The following is a 13771-nucleotide window of genomic DNA, read 5'->3' on the forward strand; positions in this document are numbered from 1 at the left end:
ATAACTGCTTCATTTAGATACCTAATTAAGAGTGAGTTGAGCCGGGATAATAATCGTGTTACTTAATTGTGATATTGTTCCCTTGATTTGTACGTTTCCTTGACCGTACTATATTTTCGGAATAGTGGGAGAGAAGTAAGGGAAAGCCTTGACCTAGTTAGTACTCAACTCGGTAGGCCACATCTTTTTTTAATGGTTGGCCTTACTCCTCGACTTGGGCCGATTGAGTAAGGCCATTCTCGTTACCTCATGGGTGACTTGATTGGGCTTCGACTTGTCTAGGCTGCTTGTGTAACAACTCAAGCTCACTGCTATCAGATATTGTCCGCTTTTGAACGTATCATCGTCAACCTCACAATTTTAAAACACGTCTACTATGGAGAGAGTCTAGCCTTACTCCAACCAGTGTCTCACACCATCCAGTGACAAGCTCTCTCATACCATTTGTAACCGTCTAAGCCCACTGTTAGCAAATATTGTTTGTTTTGGTCAATTACGTATCGCTATCAGCTAGACAGTGCTGACCCTGATACCATTTGAAATGGTCCAAGCCCATTGCCAGAAAATATTATCCGCTTTAGCCCGTTTGGTCCAAGCCCATTGCCAGAAAATATTATCCGCTTTAGCCCGTTACGTATTGTCGTTAGCCTTGCGGTTTTAAAACGCGTCTACTAAGGAGAAGTTTCCACACCCATTTGTATCGCATTTGTATCGTCATCAGCCTTACGATTTTAAAACGCGTCTTGTAGGGAAAAGTTTTCACACCCTTATAAGGAAAACTCCATGCCCCTCTCTAGCCAAGGTGGGATCTTACAATCCACCTCCCTTGAGGCCCAACGATCTCCCTCCGATGTCTAGCTCTAATACCATTAATAACCGCCCAAACCCACCACTAGCAAATATTATCTGCTTGATCCGTTACGTATCACCAACGTATCTGTTAGAGAGAGATTTCTACACCCTCATACAAATGCTTCATTCTCCTCTCCAACCGAGGTGAGATCTCACAGTTCGGCTATAGCTAGTTCGCGCCCCACGAAAAAAAAAAAAAAAATCCCATCTCCATTATATTAAACACTCTAATTAGAACATGATTATACCCATTTTTGGTACAAATCAGTGTACAGAAACGTGGTTAAAATAAGATAATAGTAAAATATAACAGAACTTTTGCACAAGAAAAGCTTCAGCTTCACATGAGCATTGAAACTCTAAAACAGTTTTAAATTCACTAAATTACACTGATCTTGATCTGTCCATGTGATACTTCTTTTACACAAATGGCACTGAAACCATAGCAATCCCAATACCATTCAGACTAAATTAATATCCATACTGATTCAAGAGATATCACAGATGACAGAAGAATCAAGGATTATCTCTATATATTGAAGAAAATCAGTATCTTAATTACAAAACTTAACAACATTTCAGATACAGAAGTGAATAATAATGCACAAGGAACAAGCCAACACAACAGAGGTATTAATCGAGAGTACTTACGAATTCGAATTCGAGATCACGACGAACCGAGCCGACTGAGGAGTTTTCCCCTTATTTTCGACGCTGAAACTAAATGAGAGTTTCATATTACTTCTGGTTTTGTTCCACTTTAGCTCTGATCTTCTGTTCCAACACTGCTATCTCTGTCTCGAGGCTAAACATTCTATTTAACGCGTGCATGTTCTCTAACGTCTCGCTTAATGTCCTGCTGTCGCTACCGTCGCATCTCAAATGCTGCATTGGACCATGAAGCAGCTTGTTAACTATACCACGACTAAGATCGTCCACGGCTCGTCGAGTTTTCTTTGGGATGTCATCACCCATCTTTGAAAGACATTTTTCGAGTTCAGCCATTCTGATTCTTTCTGCATATGCTCTCAGTTTCTTGATTGTTGGAACAGTCTCTAATGAATCCCTCCATGCTTCAAATTGTTTGGATTCTTCAGTGATAATTGATTGTGCTTCCATAGCTTTTCGAAGCCTATCCTCCTTATTTGCAGCAACTACCTCCTTAAGGTCGTCGACATTGTAAACTCGTACATTTTCTAGATCATTGATGCATGCTCCGACGTTTCGAGGAACGGAGATATCGAGGAAAAGCCTTAAGCCCCCAACATCATGCCCAACAGGGGGGAGATTCTTCACCTCCTCCTTTGTAAACAAAAGGCTTTCAGAAGCTGTGCTGGTGAATATCACGTCTGCTTCAGCTGCACAACTAAGCATTTCGGTGAGCGGCTTGTAGATGATCTCGACATCCTTGATTTCCTCACGGATGGCTGTGACTCGCTCTTCCGATCGATTCACCACGACCATCTTTGTGCAGCCTTTAGCTACCAAATGTTTAATAACAAGCTTTCCCATCTTACCAGCTCCAATCACCAGCATTCTTGCAGTGGCATGTGAGGGTTCAGGGAGCTTCATTAAGGCCAATTCTACAGCAGCTGAACTCACAGAAACAGCTCCAGCAGCAATATTAGTCTCCGTCCTAACCCGCTTACCCACCGTGATGGCGTGCTTGAAAAGGCCACTAATGTTCCTTCCAAATCCTGCAACACCCTGCCCAACCTTGACAACTTGTTTAACCTGAGCAAGGATTTGGCCTTCTCCTAGGACAAGGGAGTCAAGGCCAGCTGAAACTTCGAAAATATGTTGTGTGGCATCGTTGTTATACAACAAGAACCGGTGCTGGCAAATATCCGAAACTGGGATTCCACTTGTCTGAAAACAACCAGCAATTCAAACAATTTCATTCTAACACATAACATCAAAATTGAAAACATATTCTTTCAGATGATACAATCCTTTTCTAAACTTTCAATAAACAACTATCTAGCATTGAAATTTTGACACAAAGAAGACTCATCCAGATATTCATAATCTCTAAGCAGATGGCTTCTAAGATTTGAATCTATGACACATTTGGAAACATAAAAGCTGTGGAGATGCTTGAAAAGAAGAGAAAACAAAAGCATACGAGCATGTTCTAACATGAACAAGGAGTTTTGAACGATTATGAATACAGGACAGTTCATTTTCAGCTCCCAAAACTTAAAAGAAAACGAAGAGACAAGAAGGAACCTTAGACATCCATTCAGTCACTTCTTTCACTCCACGATGCTGAGATAGAGCAACAACATATATCTCCATTCTGTTGCAGGTACTAAGAACAGCTGCTTCTTCTATGTGGTTTAAGCCACAGAGCTCTCCAATGGCGCGAGGCCACTCTGCCTCAGGAATAGCCAGTTTTTCTCGCATTTCAACAGGTGTTGTATGAATACTAAGCCCAATCACAACAATGCTGCTTCGTTCCTTTGTATATCCTAATTTCCATACAGAGCAAACCCAAAACTTCAGTGAACTCTTCCAATCATATAGCATTTTCTAAAATTCTCAATCAGATACCCAAAAGCTAATCATGCAAGTTAAACATTGATGAATTGGGAATGTCGAAATTAGGATTCTATAGCCGATTCAAGCAATAAAGTAGAAAAAAAGGGGAAATACATACTGTCAGCAGCAGAGGCTTTGAGCTGTTCAAGCGCAGAGAGATTGGAAGATTTCGCCCGATCAATTTCATCATTCTGAACCAAAACATCCGATGAAGCAACCTCGCACCTCAAAGACGAAAACCCACTTCTCTGAAATGGGATTCTCTTGCTCCGAATGGATTTGCAGAAAAGGGGAAGGTGAGAAGAAGAGGAAGTCGCCGCCGATTTCAACAAAAGGGCTTCCAATTTAGCACCGGAAAAACTGGTTGAAACAGCCATGGAATGGAAGCCCTAAACCCAGTACGGCGAAGCGGAAAGAGAGGAGAGGAGTAGAAACCAAAAATGGTGGAGGTCGTCAAATGGGAAGAAGAAGAAGAAGAAGAAGAAGAAGAAGAAGAAGAAGAAGAAGTGGTGGAAGGTGGTTTGTGCAAGAAAGTTAGAGTTGGTGGGTAGAAAAACAAAAATTGGGAACTGGGAATTGGGAAATTTGGATCAAATCAGAGAGAGAAAAAGAATGGATTTGAAATTGAGATTGGGAAATTGAAGGATTTGCGATATCTCTGCGCTGTGATTGGCGGGTTGAACACACGCCTTTATCCACACTCATTTGCAGCCTCTATCTTCTCCCCCTCGGTATCACCCTCTTCATTTTTTAGGGTTTTCTTTAAAAATAAAATTATTATAATTAATATTCCCAATTTATTACTTAGTCCAACGTGTACACCGTTCTTAACCCGGGTGTGTTGTATCTAGCTGCATGTCTATTTCAACCCACAATCGGTTAAGTAACAAGTCTCAAAACACTGCAATTGTGATACTCAATCGAAACCCCTTTGTTTTAATGGCAAATTTTGGAACTATCGTCCCTTTCAATTTTTGTTGGATTCATAATACAAAAATATCATATTCCTCAACCCGTTTGGGTGGCCGAAGGTTATACACACAACCCGTTGGTATCTAATAATAAATAAATTTTATTAATCATTCTATAAAAAAAAATTAAAATATATTCTCGTGTTTCCTTTCTTACATAAAAATTATTATTATTTAATAAATTTTTTACGAAAATTAAATTTAAAGGAAGTGATTAAAATAATATTTATGAATATGAATATTTGATTTTGTAGTAAAGATAAGATATCAAAGAGATGGGGAGCTTCCATATATGTGATAGGGATTGAATCATAGGATTTCATGGTCTGTGTTTGCCACAAGTTTCTCACAAACTCCTACGTGGACAACAATGTGACACTCACCTTTCACCTCAATTATTATATATTTATTTATATTACTAAATTTCTCGTATTAAAAAAATTACTTATTTTCTGCCTAATTTGTCACGCTCGGAACAAAGACTGAATATACACAATAATTACAACGGAAGAGATTGAAGATGCTTTTCTTAAGCCTAAAGTAGGGAACATTTAAACATAGACACATGTACATAATAAAGAACATTATGATTATTGATGAACGTTTAAGATTTCCTTAAAAAGAAAAACTTCGGCTTAAAAAATCCTCATTTGGGTTCTTAATTTAGCAAAAATTGAGGTGGATTCCAAGTCATAGTTGTTGTTGCCCGATCCCATTTTCTTATTTCATGACGTTCACGTTTCTAAAACATGTCGTGTCTTTTTTTTTTTAATGTTTTTTAAATTTTTGTAGAAATTTTGGAAACTACCATGTATACTTCAAAAGTATTACCATTGAAAAAATAAATTATATGAAACAATAAAAATTTAATAACTATCCTTTTTTGAAAAAATAAAGTTTTTTTGTTTGTGTAATTAGATTCCGTGAATCCAACCGGTTGATAAACAAATCTCTCGTTCTAGAAGACCTTATCCCAATTCTTTCCCGAACAATGTCTTAATATCATACAGAAATTGGGAAGAAAAGTGGAAACTAGTATCTTAAAAGGAGAATGGTTCAAGTGGAAGAAGCTGAGTTTGCTGATATGGTATAATCAACGATAGCTTCAAAAATGGCAACAGTGGTATCGTATAGTTGATTGAGGCTGGTTTTCGAGAATAATTCTGCCTTCGAGATTGTGTTTCTTTTTCATAAAAAATAAGGAAACCAGAGGACGATAGACGATGTGTCTTATCTGAAGGGAATATGCTTTTGTCGAAAGCGGTGGGTAGGATTATCGAGTTCTCTCCTCATTTCGCCCGTTGGTCCATTAGGTAGGATAGTTATTTTCGAGCTTGGCTTGCCCTTTCTACCTACCCTTGTTAGCCAAAGGCAAGATTGCATGGTATGCCATCTAAGATGGTGGTGGGCTTTGCAAAAAGAACTGGGCCAATTCAAAATCGTGGGCTGGGCTGGGCCCAAAACCCAAATGAAAACTAAACTGGGCCTTTACCATGGGCCTTTTTTTTTTTATTTGAACCAAATTCGAATTTCAAAACAATACTCCAAATATTGAATATTAATTATATTTTTTATTTTTATTTTTTTTAAATAAAAAAGAAAACAAAAATTTTGGAATTCCAATTTTTTTAAATTCTTTTTTTAAGAATGAATTTTGATTGCTTATGAAGCACAAATTTGTAATTTTGCATCAAATAAAAATATAAATACGTAATGACAATTGAAGGAATTTTTAAAAAATAAAAATAAATAAATAAATAAATAAATAAATATATATATATATATATATATATATATATATATATATATATATATATATATATATATATATATCTCGCCTAACCCAATAAAAAATTTGTAGACTTTTCAAGAAAAGAATAATTTAATTTAATTTAATTTAATTTTGTTGTTGGGGCCCAATTTTTCCAATTCCACCAATGAAAGTGACAGAAACCTACAGGCCCAAACCCAATAAAAATCTTTTTATTTATTATTTTCTAAATATATTTTATATATAAAAAAAAACTATTTATTTTAAAAATGAATTAAATAATAATTTATAAATGAATTAAATAATAATTTATATATGTGGGTATATATATATATATATATATAATTGACATTTAAATGGTATTATTATATTTTCTTTTTTGTGTAAAAAAAATTAATGAATAGAACAATTTTGGGTAAAAAGGGAGGAAATTGGTCAAAACCTAATGGATTGGTATGAATATGACAATGGATGGAAGCATGCTTCCGTATTGCTTTTTGCCAATGACCAAGTCCTCATTCGTTCGGAATTGATACACATCGCTCGTCGTTTTGAACTCAAACTTCATATGGTTTTTTATTTTTTTCTTCTCGAGTTATTTTTATTGGATAATTCGTTGCTCATAATGATTACGTATTTGAAGTCGTAGTAAACCTTAGACCAACGACATTCAAACTTCTTTTTTCCTTGTGACATGTCTGATAGACGTGAGTTGCTTTTTCGATTTAGAATTTTTGAATGTTTGATAACTGATTTATCACTATCATAAGTTACAGTAGTGGATGTTCGTCACCATCAATGTCACCTATTAGCATCATCATCATCGTTAACGTCGTGGTTACGTTGATAATTCAATATTCTACAAAAGTTAGTTTGAAGTTTGACCCTAGAAAGAGAGCACCATCTTTCTCAAATGCCTCTATTGGAAGATCTCATTGGTTGGGTTGAGTATAAATGTGGAATCCAATCCAATTTATTATAGTGGAACCTTTTTAGTTTTCCTCTCTTATATTATAATCTCTATCTTCACTTCAAGGCAAAGATACAAAGTTAACCCTAAGGGTTGTCCTAGTTTTGATGCCTTTCAAATTACATTACAAAATAAAATATACCCTTCTTTTAGTTCGATAACATGTATTACTGTAACACTAGAAATTTTTCTGATCGTTTTACGAGAAATGTATAGTAACATCTCGAAGGAATGCAGAAGTGATAGATAATCAGTGGCATGACTCGTTCTTATCCAAGTTAACTTTGATTGACTTTCGTGTCAATGGGTGTGTGTGGAGAGTGAGTGGTGAATGAAAGACCAAAAAAAAAGACAAAACACTGGGTGTTTTCACTTCTAGGCAAAGATACAAAGTTAACCCTAAGGGTTGCCCTAGTTTTGATGTCTTTCAAATTACATTACAAAATAAAACATACCCTTCTTTTCGTTCGATAATATGTACTACTGTATAGTAATATATCGAAGGAATGCAAAAGTGATAGTTGATCAGTGGCATGACTCGTTCTTATCCAAGTTAACTATGATTGACTTTCGTGTCAATGGGTGTGTGTGGGAGAGTGAGTGGTGAATGAAAGACCAAAAAAAAGACAAAACACTAGGTGTTTTTTTTTTTTTTTTTTTTTTTTAATGAAGTGGGGTATGTTCCAAACAACAAAATAATTGACATAAGTGAGTTTTTTTTTTTAATAAAAAAAGACATTCCTTTATGTGGGTCGGTTTGAAATTGATATTATTAAGAGAAAAAGAATAGAAAAGAAAGAAAAGCAATGATCTTTGGTTGTAGTAAGATGTAAGAAGACAAGAAGATGGCTTAATTTGTCAAAAACCCTCCATACCCTAAAGCCTTCCTCATATGCCCTACAAATGGCCACTTTTGTTCCCTAAAAATGGCCTCCCACTTGACCACCCTTTAACACAAAACCCACTGCCACAAACAAGCCTGTCGGAGAGCCCTAAAAGGGCAAAGACCCAATAATAATATATGTAAAAGAAAAAGAAACATCTTTTGTTCTAGGGCATGCAAATTAATGCTCCAATTCAAAGACCCTTTTGGAAAGGCATTGCATTACGAGTTCTGATGGATGGTGTCCTTTCTAAATTGGCATCTTTGAATCCTACGTGATGTTTCTTCTTCATATTGTGTATTGTATGAAGGAATTTTGTAGAGTGTGGGTATGCATGGAGGAGAATATTGTAAAGAACAACAATAATAGAGACCAATGAAGGCATTGTGGTGTGGTGTGGTGTGGTGTGGGGTCTTTGTTTGTGTTTTGTATGAACTCAAAAAAGGGGTCAAACCAAAAACATGAACCCTAAATCAAGGGAAGAAAGTGAAAGCATCTTGTAACTTCAAAGGAATCGAGCTATGTATTGGACTTTTGTTTTTGTTTCGTTTCGTTGTATGTAATTATGGGTTATGTTCATGAACTTTAAATTTTGTATCGGTTTGGTCTATGATTGAATCTTGAAAAAAAAAGAAGGTTAGACATTTGTGTCACTGTTTGGGACGTCAAATCACTCAATTTAATATTATCTATAATCTACATTTGGGACGTGAATTCTATATCTTATCTTAAGATTGGAAGATGAGATTGGTCTGTGTCTACGATATTCGTGTTTGAAGTACACATTTACAAAGTTAATTGGTATGAGTTTTTTTTTTAATGTAGAGTGTTTTACGGTCATGCTTGTTCAATAAGTGCTATCTTTGCGAGTTTCGAAAGAGTGCAATTGTGACACACGATGTCACAACCTCACTGAGAGAAAGTAGATTGTGACTCCCAAACATGGTCGAATGGGCGCCTATCGAAGGTCGCCCATTGCCCCCTGTCAATCTAAGTGAGGTTGTGACGCTCTCTCCCACTTAATCTAGTCATCGTCCTCGATACCCTTCAAGGGACACAATCGTTATCGTCACTATGACACACAACACGAACATTTAGAAAGTTAGTTAGTCTGAATTCTTTTCTTTTTGAAGTGTGCAATGTCACGGTTATGCTTGTCTAATAAGTACTACCTTTACGAGGCTCAAAAGAGTACGATCGTGACATAGAGCATTAGAATTGAATATCGACGGGATTAGGGTTTCTTTTTTTTAAAAAAAAAATAATAATTACATTAAAGAAAAGAAAAAGGTGGGCCATAGCACTAAAGATTCCATTATTACCACCAATGGCAACGGCTGAATGGGACGGTCGGATTTGGTCGCCTTTGTCTGATATTTTGTTTCTTAAAGAATGTTTCTTTCCCGGCAAAAATTACTCTTTTTTAGCTACAATTTCCAACCTTCACACGTGTCCTCTTCCCATTGGCCACTTATCTTTCCTTTTAAAAAATTGTTGTGCTCCTTTGCCACGTCGGATTAATGTCCCCAATTTCCATCCTAAACTATGATATTCCATTTTGATTGGACCTTATTCAATTTATATCATTATTTTTTATAATAAAATTAAAAGAGACTAAAATAGGAATAAATTAAATATATAAATTTATATGCATCTGATTCCTTTGATTAAAATTCTTAATTTTAATTAAATGGTCCTAATTAAAAGAATTAAAGTTAGGAGAGGGTCCCATTAAGTTGTTACTAAATCAATATATTCTAATACACATTTAGGGAAGATTCCTCTTGGGAACAACACCCTATATCCATCCATACTTTATAATATATACTTTTTATATCATAATATATATATATAAAACTTTATAATATACACTTGGGGGAAATTTCCCATATTTTGAATTAAGGTATTCCAATTATAAAAAGGAGATTCTCTAACCTCAAATTTAATTTCCCACATATAAAAGTGCGATATAGAATATATAATTTATTCCGAGCATAAAATGATTGTATAGAAAACATATGCCTGAATGATTTCGAGTCGGGTGAAATGACAAATTGTTCGAGAGAATCGACCTTTTTCCATGTAATGTCCTAGACGCCGCGCACGACCCACATCGTTCTCTTGACCTGACTCTGTGTTTCCCATGCATCAGTATAAGGAAATTCGAGTTCCTAGCACGCCCCACGTGAGCATGCGTCCTTCCCCCTCAGGCGCGTCCGTACGCGTGGAAGATCTCTCTGATGGGTGAGACGCATTTTAAAACTTTGAGAGAAAGTCCAGAAGGGAAAGCTCAAAGAGGACAATATATGGTAGCACGTGAGCATGCGTCCTTCCCCCTCAGGCGTGTCCGTACGCGTGGAAGATCTCTCTAATGGGTGAGACGCATTTTAAAACTTTGAGAGAAAGTCCAAAAGGGAAAGCTTAAAGAGGACAATATATGGTAGCACGTGAGCATGCGTCCTTCCCCCTCAGGCGTGTCCGTACGCGTGGAAGATCTCTCTAATGGGTGAGACGCATTTTAAAACTTTGAGAGAAAGTCCAAAAGGGAAAGCTCAAAGAGGACAATATATGGTAGCACGTGAGCATGCGTCCTTCCCCCTCAGGCGTGTCCGTACGCGTGGAAGATCTCTCCGATGGGTGAGGTGCATTTTAAAACTTTGAGAGAAAGCCCAGAAGGGAAAGCTCAAAGAAGACAATATATGGTAGCACGTGAGCATGCGTCCTTCCCCCTCAGGCGTGTCCGTACGCGTGGAAGATCTCTCTAATGGGTGAGACGCATTTTAAAACTTTGAGAGAAAGTCCAAAAGGGAAAGCTCAAAGAGGACAATATATGGTAGCACGTGAGCATGCGTCCTTCCCCCTCAGGCGTGTCCGTACGCGTGGAAGATCTCTCCGATGGGTGAGGTGCATTTTAAAACTTTGAGAGAAAGCCCAGAAGGGAAAGCTCAAAGAAGACAATATATGGTAGCACGTGAGCATGCGTCCTTCCCCCTTAGGCGTGTCCGTACGCGTGGAAGATCTCTCTGATGGGTGAGATGTATTTTAAAACTTTGAGAGAAAGCCCAGAAGGGAAAGCTCAAAGATGAACATATATGGTAGCGGTGAGCTTGAGTTGTTACATCCCATTTGCACAGTGTTGTATCGTTTCGAAACAGTGTTAGTCTCGTAATAATGAAGATAGTTATGTTCACGAATAGAGTACGATCGGAGATAAAAAAGAAAGGGCAGGTGTACCTTAAGAAAAAGGGTAAAGATATGATATTGAAGGGATGATATAGGGTTGAAGATATGAAGAAAGAAACATTTAGGACAGTACTTATTTGGGGAGAGGGGAAGGTGTCCTTTATCCTGCCCACTTTGAGGGGTACCCCTCCACTTCACTTACCCTAAACTGAGAGACATCAGTACCAAATGTACGGCACATTGACCCTAAAGTCCTCAATTTATCCAACTTTCTTCTATTATTATTAGGTTAAAGACAATAACTTCCAAGCCCTCTAGGGTAAATTCCAAGTACAATTTAGTTTGTACTAGATCTTTTTTTTTTTTTTTTTTTAAGTATTCCCACAAATAATGCTCGTTTGTCTATCTAATCGAGTCAACTGGACCTCGACATTTCACGTGTGACCGTCAGGTGATGACAAATTTGTCGTGGAGTTCAGGTGATGGAACAAGGTACGGGTACATCTCTTCTTTTGTTGAACTGTCTCAGCTACCATGTTGGTCAACATGTCTCGAACTTTCACGCCAATCATTTGTGCTTGGATGTCAGTGCTACATGACCTAAATAATTGGCATATTTTGTCGAACTATTTGAATCTTTTACTGTACGTTTGTTGAACTTAAAAAGTACTCCACGAAAAATGTGCCCCTTTAGGGTAAGTAACCTTCTCAAACAACGTTGAACTTATTATCCTGAGAATTGCTCGAACAATCTACTTTCTATTTTTTAGAGATAAGTTTGTTCTTGATTTGATAATTGTATTTTTAAATATCAAAATAATGTTGGTAGCGCGTGGAAAAGATCATGTGATTATTAGACTAATATATTTAGGATTTAATCTGAGAATGTATCATGTGTCATGCACGTACGAAAGTTACCGTATACTCTTCCATCTGATGATAGAGTTTCAATCAAAATGGGTAGACAACTGCCCCAGCCGCAGTTGACGTTCACTTGCTTCGTTTGCCGTTGGTTAAAATGATCACACCATCCTTCGGCTGTAAACGCGAGTAACCATTTTCTTAAGCTGAAGTCTCTGGGATGAGCGCGTCACTCGCCACCTCTTTCAACAATTTCTCCTTCCTTTTACCATTTCGAAACCAAAGCGAGGTTGATTTTATTATAAAGATTTGACCTTTACTATTTTGAATCATTGAGAAAACTCATCCCTTCTTAATAAGAAATATGAGATTCTACCTTCGTCGGGGAGGAGAACGAATTACAAGGGTGTGAAACCTCCCTTCTAACAGACGCATTTTAAAAACTTTGAAGGGGAAACTCGAGAAGGAAAGTCCAAAGAGGGCAATATGTGATAGCAGTGGACTTGGACTGTTACAAATGGTATCAGAGCCAGACACTGGAGGATATGTCCGCGACGAGGCTGAGCCCTGAAGAAGAGTGGACACGAGGCGTGTGCCAGAGAGGACGCTGAGCCCCGAAGAGGGGTGAATGGGAGGATCTCACATTAGTTGGGAGGATAATGAAACATTTTTTTATAAAAGTGTGAAATCTTCCCTCGTTTTAAAAACATTGAGGGAAAATCCGAAAATACAAGTCTTAAAAAGATTAGAAAGAATGATATTTGAAGGTATATGTTAATGGTTAGAAGGAAGGAAGGAAGAATGAAGATAGGGTTATTGGTGGGTATTGTGTGGAGGTGAAAAGAGAGGGCTCAGAATCAGAGCCACACCCACACACACACACACTGCTCATAGTTCTTGTCACCAAACAACTCCACATCCCCACATATAATAATTAATATTAGCTTCATTTTGTTTCTTCACAAGCAACCAGGCCCCCCCTCCTCCCCCCACCCATCTCCTTCTCCTTCTTCTTCTTCATCAATAATAATACACCCTTTCTCTTTCTTCTTTTTGCATGAGAGATCAATTCTCCATGCATGAGAGCTTAAACGAGCAAACTTGAGCGAATACGAGAAGTTGATCATGGATTTATAAGTAAGGAATACATCTCCATTGATTAGGAAACCAAATGCAAAGTCACGAGAGTTTATGTTCAAAGTGTACAATATCATACTAGTTACGTTGGTGGGTGAGTTGTTGTTTGTTTGATGAACGGATCGAAAGGTTTTTTTTTTTTTTTTTTTTGTGGGTTTTTGAGAGAGTGATGAGAGTAGGAGCTGAGTATCTATCTTTTTGAAATTTGAATAGAGAAAAAAAAAAGAAGAGAGAAAAGCAATGCCTTTTTTGGGATTGTACAAGTTCTTACCTGATATGGAAAGAAACCCATAACAAAAGTTTGGCCAAAACCACACACATACATACATTAGATTCCTTTCGATACAAAGCCTCTCAAACAACCGACAACCTACCACTCTCTCCCTTTCCTTTCTCCTTTTTTTTTTTAACATACTTAATAATATATTATGGACATTACATACCTAAATAACCTAATCCTTCCCATAATAATGACCCAACTTATAATACACACACACACACACACGAGAGTCTCTTGTGTGAAGCGATCACAGGAAGAAACGAAAGATTAAATTATATTCACTTTGGTTCATACAATTTCAACGTCAAAAACTTTTACTAA

The 13771-nt window shown here is 37.1% G+C and overlaps 1 protein-coding gene across 1 annotated transcript; it reads right to left on the reverse strand.

Moving 5' to 3' along the window:
• Positions 1 to 1357: 1357 nt before the first annotated feature.
• On the reverse strand, positions 1358 to 4113 carry LOC111804915 (glutamyl-tRNA reductase 1, chloroplastic). The gene is made up of 3 exons (XM_023689745.2): positions 3512 to 4113; positions 3082 to 3323; positions 1358 to 2721 (listed from the first exon to the last, which is right to left on the reverse strand). Exons 1-3 carry the CDS (start codon positions 3768 to 3770, stop codon positions 1591 to 1593), a joined length of 1632 nt encoding a protein of 543 aa, XP_023545513.2. The 5' UTR covers positions 3771 to 4113; the 3' UTR covers positions 1358 to 1590.
• Positions 4114 to 13771: the final 9658 nt, after the last annotated feature.

This window comes from Cucurbita pepo, chromosome 11, assembly GCF_057944985.1.
Source record: "Cucurbita pepo subsp. pepo isolate OVF chromosome 11, ASM5794498v1, whole genome shotgun sequence".
Lineage (NCBI taxonomy): Eukaryota > Viridiplantae > Streptophyta > Magnoliopsida > Cucurbitales > Cucurbitaceae > Cucurbita > Cucurbita pepo.